At 42.4% G+C, this 12,117-nt stretch overlaps 1 protein-coding gene across 1 annotated transcript in view; it reads left to right on the forward strand.

Moving 5' to 3' along the window:
* The first annotated feature begins 240 nt into the window (after positions 1-240).
* Positions 241-12,117, forward strand: part of LOC148893092 (voltage-dependent T-type calcium channel subunit alpha-1I-like) — a 50,286-nt gene continuing 38,409 nt past the window's right edge. The window contains 2 exon segments of the mRNA XM_089006300.1: positions 241-784; positions 8,331-8,625. Of these exon segments, the coding sequence (XP_088862426.1) occupies positions 8,348-8,625 (278 nt within the window). The 5' untranslated portion in view covers positions 241-784; positions 8,331-8,347.

Here is a 12,117-nt window from a genome sequence, read left to right on the forward strand (position 1 = left end):
ATCCCAGACAGAGTGTTTAAGGCGAAAAGTGTGTATCCCAAACATTCATTTCCCATAGGAAACCATTAAAATGAGAATAATCCGTTCCCAGGTCCCCATCAAACATAATTTATTATGTATGTAATATTTGTTTGTTTTTTGTTAGTTTTTGTAAAATAATGGGTGAAGTGGATACAAATCACATGGTTATGTTTTTTTTTGTGTGTGTGTGTGTGCGGGTGCGCGTATGTGTGTGTAGGAGGCAGAGGAGGAGGATGAATCCTTTCTTGCACCTCACCTGAGGAATTCCCAGAGTTTAGAAGCGAGAAGCAGAACTGACGGTCGGACGGACGCATCTGCGGCGGGGGACTCGAACCCGCGGCTCCACCGATGACGCAGCTGAGCGGATCGCGGAGAGAGAGGGGCGCACGAGGAGGAGGAGGAGGAGGAGACGCCGACATTCCCTGCGCTCACTCAGGTTCTCGGCGACCGTGGTGACATCCATCGTGTCGACTTTTCGCTCAACAAGAAAAAGAAGAAGAAGAAGAAGAAGAAGCGAGCGACCGGCCGGCGCGGTGCGCGCGTGGACGCTTCGCCTAAAACCAAAAAAAGTATCGAACACGTCCAACAGGATTCGTGCCAAGCGGCAATGTTTGGACCCTGGTGGAATACCTGACAGGAGAACTGCCTTTGGATTGCCTCCAGAATCCAAGCGGAACCGGATCCCAATCCGGATTACCAGGATTGATTCCCATTCTTTTTTTCGGAGCGCGGCGGCGGCGGAGCTTTCATGTCGGAGGAAAAGGTAAGTCACATCTTCACTTTTTTGCCCTTTTTTGTTGTTGTTTTTTTCTTGTGTGGTTTTCACCAGCGCTGATTGTGTTGGTTGCTACGACAGGGGGCGCCGTTTCGCCTCAAGTTGCTTTCGCTCGTGGTCACTGGATCGCGATTCAAGTGGGGCAAAAAAAAATCACATTGCAGTTCGAAGTGAATTGTTGGGGGGAGGGGGGGGGATGAGGTTGTAGGTCGCAAAAGTACCCTTTTTGGGTGGGGGCAGTTCAGAGGTCACCACAAGTCAGCATATACAGGTAACATCCGACTTACGACCAAGTTCCGCTCGGTCCAAACGGTTGTAAGTCAAAATGGTCGTAAGTCGAAATCCATTCAGAATGTTGAATAGAGACTCGGAGGCGAAATGACTGGCAAACTCTCCCCCCTCTGGTGCCATCACGCGGTAGATTGCTGCGTGAGTGTGTGACGTGCTGACTGGCCAAAATGGTCGTACACATTGCCGGCCTGCTAGCGCGTTGCGGTGCCAGGCGTAGAATTAAAAAAAAAAAAAAAATAGGGTTTCAAGGTCGTAAGTATGGGTGGTCGTAAATTGAGCTGGTCGTAAGTCAGATGTTACCTGTATATACACACTCACGCAGTATATATACAGTATTTATCAGCAGTGCTATCTATTTTCTATCTACTCGCCAGCTAGCTATATATTAGTTATCTATTAGCTAGCTAACTTTCTATCTATTTGAGTTCTCCCGGGTTGAGTAAACGCTGTGTGGCTGCCACTGCTCACATGCAGAAAAACTGATCCTGTGAGTGTGAAGTGACCTTGAGAGTTTTGAAAGGTGCTTAGAAATGAAAGTTATTATTATTATTATGAAATGACACAATTTTGTATGGATTGTCATTCCGATCTTTGCTATCATTTAGTGGTAAGAAAAATTAATACATCCGATTATTTTTTTTATTCTGGATTAAGGATTAAGTTGCAGTACTGCCCCTTCTCACCTTTCGTCCTGATGTTATTTCTTGCTGCGACCAATCGAGTGACCCATCGCCCTTCATATGACCCCATAACTTGCAATGTCCCTTTCCGACACACACACACATACACACACACACACACACACACACACACACACACACACACACACACACACACACACACACACACACACACACACACACGGTGAGTAAAAAGTGTGTGTATCCAAGTGAAATGGAAATACACACCAAGAAATCATTTTGTGAGGACCTCTCTGAAACTTGAACAGATGCATAGATAGACCCTCTAGAAGCCTTTAGAATGAAAAAGTTGTGAGGACCGTCCAAATGGTCGTCACTTGTCAAAAATGTCCTCACTGCGTATGGTATAAAATGTGAGTGGTCCTCACAAGACTAGCCACACACACACACACACACACGGACCATCTATTTCTATAAACATCAAAAGCTAGCGTATTTCCTCAAATAGCATCCGTGGGCATTTGATTTACTTGAAGTGCACGTGGGGGCGGCCAGGGTTATGGGCGTCGACTCCGGGGAGAGATGGCGACTGCTGTGTTATCAAAAGGGAGACTTTTATTCGTTCTGTCTTGACATGTTTTTTGGTAGGTGCTGCTGTTTTGGTTAGCAACAGGGCTCAGCTGTCCATGCCATGAATCCAAGACGCACCCTATTATGACCCGCTTCGTTCAATGAAAGACGTATTGTTAAACTTTTACCATATTCCCATAATATACATGATTTACCGCTAATGTGCACTGGACCATATTTTGGACCTTGAAGGGATTTTCCACTTTGTGGTGGAAATCCCGAAGAGCCGCGAAAACTTGTGGTGGTGGTAGACACGTGTAGCGTCACCTCGCCACGACTCGGCGGGCGCGTCTGCTGCGCGACTCCAACAAACGAGCCAAATGAGAATCTGTGCTGAAAGATGGAAGCCACTTGCTTGCTCATTCACTGCCCTTTCCTGGACGGATAACTTCAATTCATTAAGTTCATACTGTCTCCTTGTTATACATCTGTGTAAGCTCTCAGTGGTACACGAGTGGTCCATCCATCGATGAAAAGGTTTCTTCAGCCGTCATCTGTACTTCTTTCAAGGTGTCGGACATTTCGCTTCTTATCCAAGAGGCTTCGTCAGCGAACTAAAATATTTTGCTGGTAGTTGCGGCCCTATATATAGTATATCCCTACTGTCCAGATGTGGTGGTAGCAGACTCTGCCATGATTGGTCCCTGCTCTACGGTTGAGGGGAGCAGAGGACTACTCCCTGCGGCTACACTGATTACTTCTATTGTCCTGCCTGAGTATGGGGTCTGCGACTGGCCTGATTGCCCCATTTGCTCTGGTATCACCTCATCAGCATAACTAAGCCTATGTTGCCGAAGGAACCTGTTGTACAAACGATCCAAATTGAACCTCACCTCCACCATGACCATTTAGTGGAGGATTTTGCTGTTTTATGAAAATTGCTTCTTTTACTCCCCTTTCAAACCATCCATTTTCTTTCGCTAAGATAACCCATAATTCTTACTTATTTCAAACGGATGAATTCTCCAAAAAAAGTCTTTATCAACGTCGCAGGGATAATACTAGTGGACCCCAATCGGCAGTACATCTAAAAGCTAGCAACCACTCATTTGACGACAATGAGGTTAAAATCTTAGCGATAGGTAGGTCGATAGTTAGGTGGGTCGGTCTATAGGTCGGTCGGTAGGTAGGTAGGTCAGTCAATAGTTATGTAGGTCGGTCGGTAGGTCGATCGCTAGAAAGACAGATCGATAAAATGATGTGAAAATGCTACTGTCCGATACGACTTTAGTTGGCTGACGAAGCCTCTTGGATAGGAGGCGAAACGTCCGACACCTTCAAAAAGTTCAGATGACGGCTGAAGAAACCTTTTCACCGGTGAAAATGCTACCTCTTGTGAGCGAACTTCTGAGCTAAATGCTATCATTTAGCTCGAACACGTTTGCTAATACTTTCAAAGGTACTTGCTGGTTCCATATGAGCATGGACATGCTTTCCTCCATTCAGATTTGTTTTTGTTTTTCCATCGATTGGTGAGTCCAAGGAACTCCTGTCCTTGTCCGCGACGCTGGCATTCTTTCCCGTCGCTTCCTTTTTCCATTTGCTAGCTAATTAATCTTGCGTCACCCGCTTGGCCGTTGCCAATCCCGCCGTCATTGTTTTCGGTCCCACGAGTGCGCGCCGTGCTTCTCTTTGTGATCATTCATATGGGCGGGTGTTCCCTATTGTTTGGGTTTCTTTCTGGAGGCGTGCGATTGCGCCTTGCGCGCACCTGGCCGGCAGAAGCGCTTACGGCCAACTCTTCGTTAAAGGACAACCGACACCAAGTTTTCAGACCAATCAAAGTAGCGCAACATGCATTGTATGTCGCTTTCTCGGTCGCAATGGTGACTCGTTGTGTGTTGGACCAAGAATACTATTTGATACTAGTTGACACAAATTCCCAGCAGACTAATCAGCCCATTTCCAACGGAGCTTGGGCGCCATCTTCTGCACGTTCTGGGTGCTACACATCAGTCCTGACGCCTCAAAATGATCCGGAAGAACTTCTTGAATCAATGGCAAACATTTATGCTTTCCTCTTCACAACTATTTGAATCATATTCAGGACTGGATGAGGAACATCCGACTTCTCCGAATCTGAAGCTATTGTTTTGATTCCCGAGCAAGGCGAGCCGTCTTGGCGTGAAGTCACGAACAAAGGGGCGGGACCTTCTGAAACTCGCCATTTCGGGGTCATTTTGAAGTCGTTTTGAGACACTTTAATAACTCATTTTTTTTTTTGTTTTTTTTGCATTTGACTAAAAATATCAACCTGCGTGTTTTGGCTATTTTACATGCGTTTAAAACGTTTTGCTGATGTCAGTTAGGAAACCAAAAAGTGGTGTCGATTGTCCTTTATGTCAAATGTTGGGCCCAATCCAGCCATAGACTTTTTTTATTTTTTAATTTTCAAGCGCTTTCCGCTTGTGGCATCCCCACTTGGGGCAAATGTACTCGAGCTTGAGAGAATCCCGTGAGTCCAATGAAGCGGGCCCGAAAAACCCGATTGCACTCGGTGAGCGATTCGTCAAAGCTTTGCCTTGATCTCATTTCCAGCGACGGCGCCCGACTCATCCGATTCTCAGAATGGCGATGGAGCGATCACCGTTGAATGGTCGCCGGGCCTTCAAACGCACCGGCGGAAAATGGCTAGCGGCTAAGTGAAGCGCTCAATTGAGAGCGGCGGATATTGGAGACGTTTGTCTTCGGAGTCCATCAAGATGCGCCGGGGATGAAAATAAGGCGCATCTTGAAGAAATAGAATAATACATCAATCAATAAATACATAGATAACTAAACAAATACCCAAGTAAGTAAATAAATAAGTACGTACATAAATAAAAAGACAAATATATAAATACAAAAAATAAATTCATCGATAACTACACGAACAACCTACATATCTATCTATCGACCTACCAACCTCTCTCTATTGCTGTATGTATCTATCTATCCATTCATCCATCGAGCTATCTCATAAGATAGCGAAAAATGTTCATAAGTACCGTTGTTTGTAACTCGAATGTTTGTAAGTAGGGGAGCATCGGTAATGCTTCAAAAACAAACAAACAACAAAATTGTGTTTTGCGTTATTGTCTACTGTTGACATTTCAGAGTTGACAATGAAGTATAACATGAAAAACAAACAACAGCATCGCCCGTGGCGTGCTAACGCGTTAGCTCTAGCGAGCATATTTGACGAGCTACATCATATCGTTAGCGTGCCTCTCACTCTGGCAGTAGCCGTGCGGTAGGATCAATGACGGGCAAAAATAGATGGGCGGGGCAGCTGTTGGACACGTCGTGCGCACCGTTAGCGTTAGCGCTATTTGTCTCGGTCGCCCCGCTCCGGCGGTCTGTGGCGACAAATCAACGTCGTTGTCTCCCAGGCTTGAAACTTACACGGGAAGAGTATAAATATACACAACCTAGATACAACAAGCGTGTACACGATACGTCTTTGTCATCGGCTTGTAAAAGTGTGCTGCGAGCTTTTGTTTTTGGTGGGGCATTTGAGGACGATCAAACTCTGCGGCAGCCATTAGGTGGCACTGAAGAGTTCAATTGGTCAAGTTCAGTCTTTGATTTGTCTTTATTTATCTATGTCTATCCGTTCATCCGTCCTATTTGTTTATTCGTCCATCGGTCTCATTTGTTTATCTGTTTGGGTTGTTTTTTTTGTCTATGTGCAAGTTTACATACTTTGCTACATTGATTCAAAAATTCCAAATGGCCCACAATCAGACAAAATCTCTCAAATGCGGCTAGGAAATGATGTCAACCTCAATGGCAATGTCCATTTCATAGAAAAGCTTTTGTAAGGAAAAACCTATATTGAAATATTCACTTTTTATTATTTGATTAATGGGTTATGTGTTTGCAATTATGTTAAAAGTCCACAGTGCTCTGTTTGAACAAATCACACCATGATCAAGGGTCTAGATTTATTGGGGGAGCAGTAAGAATCAATCAATCAGGATGATGGGAACAAATCTGATTATGGTCAAGGCGACCGTATTAACCCAGTAAGGCAAAATAAGCCAACCAATAGGGTTGCTTCATGCTTGTACGCCTCTGTTTCATGATGAAACCAATGTAAACTGATTTATTTCAATAAAAAGGTATCGTTTGGCTTAGTCCGTTGGGAGTCAACTCGCAACGCGACACTGTTGTCTTTTGCCTTGCAGCTGATGACCCCGTACGTACCTAAAGAATACAAAAAGAATACATTTCATTCGAAGCGCCTTTCAAAGCTCTCAAGGTAGGACACTTTATAGTCACAGACAAGCAGAGGTAAAATAAAATACAATCATCAATAGAATACAATAAATAAAATACAGTTATACATAAGAATGAAGAATAAAGGTTTTCTGATTCTGATGAATAGAAACAACGTTTTAACTCCCAGATCAAAAAAAATAATTAAAAATGTGATTTTCTTGTTCTTTTTCATTTTTATATCATCTTTCCAAATAAGCCGCTTTCCATACACGAGTTTGTCCATTTTTCAATAAGAAGGTCACATTTGGCCTTCTCCCACCAAATGTCGTGACATTTGCCAAGTCATTAGCAGCGTAATTCTTGGCGCCTAACAAAGCGAGCGGCATTGTGTTGATTGCATGCTTGAGGTCAGCAAGTAGTCTGCACCCAAACAAGTGACAGGGCGCTGATGCAAATGAGGGGGGGGGGGGGCTTGCCGGGAATAAAAAAACATCATAAAACACCAAAAGTCATCTGGTGAAACAAAAAAAAAAACTTTTCTGTGTGTCCCTTTTGCTTTCCACGCGACTCATAATTCAAAGGCGGCTGCGTCGCTTCTGCCGAGTTGCCCCTGCAATAGATACACAATTAGATACATCATTAAATACAGGCATGCAAAAATAAATAATGAAAAAAAAATAACATTTATGAACAATTGGTTGCTGTATTAAATAATTGATAAATCAATACATATATGTACAAAAACAAATAAAATGATTAATTAAATAACAAATTAGTTGCTGAATTAAACAATTGATAAATCAATGGATACAGAAATAAATACATATATACCTAAAAAATAATTAATTACATAACCAATTAATTAGTTGCTCAATTAAATAAGTGATAGATAAGTAAATAAATAAATACATGCATACAAAAATAAATCATGATAAAATATATAATTAATTAAATAAACAATTAATTGTTAAAAGTATAAATGATTAAATAATTATTTGCTGTATTAAATAATTGATAAATCAATACATTGATAAAAAAAATACATATATGTATACATACATACACAAATAAATAAAAGAATTAATTAAATGACCAATTAATCAGTTGCTGAATTAAATAATCGATAAATCGATAGATAAATAAATACAAATACATACCTACAAAAAAGAATTAAATATATAACCGATTAATTAGTTGCTGAATTAAATAGTGGATAACTAAATATATAAATGGGGTCTGAGATGGCTTTTAAGATTTGGAGCATAAACTGGACGCGGATTTATGTTATGTTATTTACGTTAGCTTCACGAAGCGCCAGCTATTCGCGATGGACTCAATCTTGCGATGGCAAATTGAGATAGAATTGACCAAGGCACTTCCAAATCACTCGTTTTTCAATCCCGCAATCATACGTAAGAAGGTTGTTCACTATTGTTTTCAAAAAACCGAGTCGTACCAGTCATGACTCACACCCGAGTCGTCTGGCGCTCGGTGATCATCCCACCCGACGATCCGTCATGTGTCCAAAGCTTGGCTTTGGCGGTGGCTTCCTCCCTTTCCTTTCATTTGCTGTCACCTGAGCACCCGCCAAGCACTGGAAAAAACCCTCACGCAGCCGAGTATTTTTAGCCCTTTGCCATTTTGGGCCCATAATGGCGCACGAGCGACCCCCGCCACTCGCGCCATCGATTCCTGCAGCGGGGACAATAGTGGTTCCATTTTGAACCGGGAAAAAAGCCCATTTCAAACCTTTTCTTTCATTTTGCCAGCAGACCTTGCCGTTGCCATGACGAGCGAGGTGGAGGAGGAGGAGGGCCCCTCCACGGGGGCCATCATCACCCGGGTGACCGGGGTCGATCAGGTCATTGACCCCTCCTCTCCACACCCGTATCACCTGGACGAGGAAGAGGAAGTGGAGCGCGACCATGACGACGACGACGACGATGTCGGCGGCGGCGCCGGCGTACTGATGGCCCCGTATCCCGAACTGGTCCCGGTGGTCTTCTTCTGCCTCAAGCAGACCACCTGCCCTCGCAGTTGGTGCATCCGCATGGTCTCCAGTCCATATCCTTGATATTTCTTTCCGACGCCCGCAAAGGGGTCCGCGTGTGGTCCTTTCCTGTTCGTGTTTTGGTGATTTGAGGAACTCCAACATGGTCGTGGCTGATTTGATCCTGCGGGACGTGGCCTGTTTTTTTTTTTTCGCTCGATTTGTCATCCATCGCATCAAAAATGTCCCTTCAATTTGCCTTTTCCACTTTCTTATGAAGGTAGCTCTCTTTTTGTTCAAATTCAAGGAGCTAGCGAGCTAATTTTGTGCGCGAAAAGCCCCTGGCATCAAATATCACCGCAACGTTGTCAGAGATTTTCGGTCGGACACTGTGGACAAAGGCTCCAACACAGAAATATTGTCTTTTACTGCAGGCAGGAGACGTAGCCATTCGAGACAGACGCCCACATTCTGCAGCCCTCTGACAAGCTATTTATTGAGAGTAAATGCAAATTGAAGTGATACGTGAGTAAAAGGTAGTTTTCGTGAGCATTCTCAAGCTAGCAGACGACAGCGGTGAGTCGCTGGTTCAAGCTAGCAGATGACGACATTGCCTTATCATGAGCATTGTATAGAAACATGGTCATTGAACACAGCCGTACACACACTGTATCAATAAAATCCCTCACCGCTTTGTAGTTCACCGTCTAAATAATAAATATTCAAATAAAAACGAGTAGGATCAAAGATATGGGCAGCCGCTGAGCGGATCAAACTGTTTGCGAGTGACGAGCAAGTCGTTAGCGTAGCATCAAGGCGACTGGCGTGAGCCCGGCGTGCGGCTGATTGTCTGTCACCTTGATATGCACGCTAAATTAGCGTCCCCCTTTGAGACTTGCGTCACCGTCGGGATGGAACAGAGAAGACACCAAGACTACGTTGGAAAAAAAAAAAAGCAATGCGTCCGTTGGAGGTGAAACGGAAGCACATACTCGACATGCTTTTGCATCGTTTGCCGCTTTCTACTCGTTCAAATTGTTAGCGTGTGAGTCACGCTAGGCTAATGCATACGTGTGGGCGCTGTTGGCGACCAAACAATCCGCTGAATGATTCGGACGTGCCACGTAGCGCAGAAAAGGGCAGCAACTGGAAAATCATTCTCCATTTCACTTGACTCCCATTATGGCTTTTTTTTTTAAATGTATTTATTTCTTTATTTCTTTATTTATGTTTATATATTTGTTTGTTTGTTTGTTTGTGTATTTATTTATATGTGTATACATGTATTTGAGTATATGTGTACTTGTGTATTTGTGTATACGTGTATACGTGTATTTGGCTGTTTGAGTATTTGAGTATATGTGTATTTGTGTATACGTGTATGTGTGTATATGCGTATACGTGTATACGTGTATATGTGTATATGTGTATATGCGTGTACGTGTATATGTGTATATGTGTATTAGTGTATATGTGTATTCAAGTAGATGTGTATTTGAGTATATGTGTGTATATTTTGTGATTTGTTTTTGTGTCTATTTATTTATTTAGATATTTTGTTATTTGTTTCGTTATGTATTTTTTTGTATGTATTTATTTCCCTGTTTATTGACTTGTTTATTGCTCTATTTCTCTATTGATTGATCACATACGGCAAAGCGTGCGTTTTGCTTTGAGTACGCTTTGTAAACGCACAGCCAAGACACAATAAAAAAAAAATGATTCCTAAATTTATCAAAACATTTTTTCAGAAGAATGCGTGCGTGCGACTGTGTGTGTGTGTGTGTGTGTGTGTGTGTGTGTGCTGCTGGCGGGCACAAGTAAAACCTACACACTCAAATTTGGCACAATGCTACATCACGCACCCCAGAGAGAAAAGAGCACAGCAGATGGGACAATCAGGACTTCATCGTGTTATATTTATTTATTTATTTATTGATTTGTGATGTATTGATTTTTTTGCCCCTCAATAATTTGTTTTTATTTATTTATTTGATTTTTTTAAAAATAATAAATTTAATTTACAAGCGCCTTTCAAAACTCTCAAGGTAAAAAAAAACTTGCCGAGCTTTGATGGCAAAATGAGGAAGTGATGGACTGATAAATGAGCTCATTCAGCGCCCATAATCTCACCAAAACCGACCGCTGTCCCCCTCCGTGTGTGTGTGTGTGTGTGTGTGTGTGTGTGTGTGTGTGTGTGTGTGTGTGTGTGTGTGTGTGTCATCAAATGTTCATCCTGCGCTTTTCATAGATTTAGAAAGGAAGCACCAATTTCATCCGCCAACCGGTGACTTATTAAAATTCACACACACACACACACACACTTACACATGCATACAGGTTTGTGTCCCCGCAATCATACAGAAATGAGAGCGCGTGCACACACACACACACACACACACACACACACATCCAGGTTTGTGTCCCCGCATACATGCAGAAACGAGAGTGCACACACACTAGCACAATCTTTTAATATAGAATATTTTTTGGGGGGGGTTGTGGGCTGGTTGCCGTAGCAACACGCGTGTCACGGAATCCCGTGGCAGCTGAGTGGGAGACGCAGGGCGAAGTTGGATGGAATGCGAAAAATAGAAGTCGTATCGCGTCGGGTCACCGCGAGCTGCGGTGGAGGGAAAAAAGGGGGCGGAGCTCTTCGTGCGAGGCTTCAAATGAAAAGTGATTCTCATGTCCATTTCTTTTTTGCGAGTGATAAGATACAATACAATACAAAACAATACATATTGGTTGATAAAGCGCTTTAGCAACAGCTGAAACTGTAACAAAGCTCTAACGTGGAAAAAAAAGAAATGATGCCCCCTTGTGGAAGGGAAAAAACATTGCCAGAGGCCATGGCCAGCACTTTATCGGCACCCAAGCATGGAAAAAAAACAACCCCGAACCTTCCCCAAATAAATTTGTGAATGGCAGTGAATGAGTTAAAAAAATACATTTCTGAATCAATAATGAAGCAATAAATCAATTAATCAATAAATGACCGAATACATGAATGAATGAAATGAAATGAAAAAAAGATTATATTATGTCAATAAATCAACAAATGAATGAATGGAGGAATGAATGAATGAAATGAAAAAAAAAATATCACAATTAGTCAATAAATCAATTAATCAATTAATGACTGGATAAATGACCGAATACATGAAAGATTAATTGATTTATTGATTCATTTTCCTTTCAAAATAAGATTATGGTAACTTCATCCAGTAACTCAAAGTGCCTCTTAATAATAATAATAATAATAATAATAATAATAATAATAATAATAATAATACATTTCATTTCTAAGCCCCTTTCAAAACTCTCAAGGTCACTTTACAGTCACAGGACATGTTTTCCTGTAGGTGAGCAGCGGCAGCCACATGCGCCATCGTCCACTCAACCCGGAAGCTAGCTAACAAATAGCTAGTTAATATCTAGACAGCTAGCTAGACAGATATCGAATAGAAAACGAGCGAATCACACTTAGGGATTATTTGGAGTGTTCAAATGAGTGGAGGATACAATAGGGGACCCGGTGCAGAGCCCTGCGGAACGCCACTTGA

The sequence above is a fragment of the Hippocampus bargibanti genome, linkage group LG10 (genome assembly GCF_051943395.1).
Source record: "Hippocampus bargibanti isolate YZ-2025 linkage group LG10, ASM5194339v1, whole genome shotgun sequence".
Taxonomy (NCBI): domain Eukaryota; kingdom Metazoa; phylum Chordata; class Actinopteri; order Syngnathiformes; family Syngnathidae; genus Hippocampus; species Hippocampus bargibanti.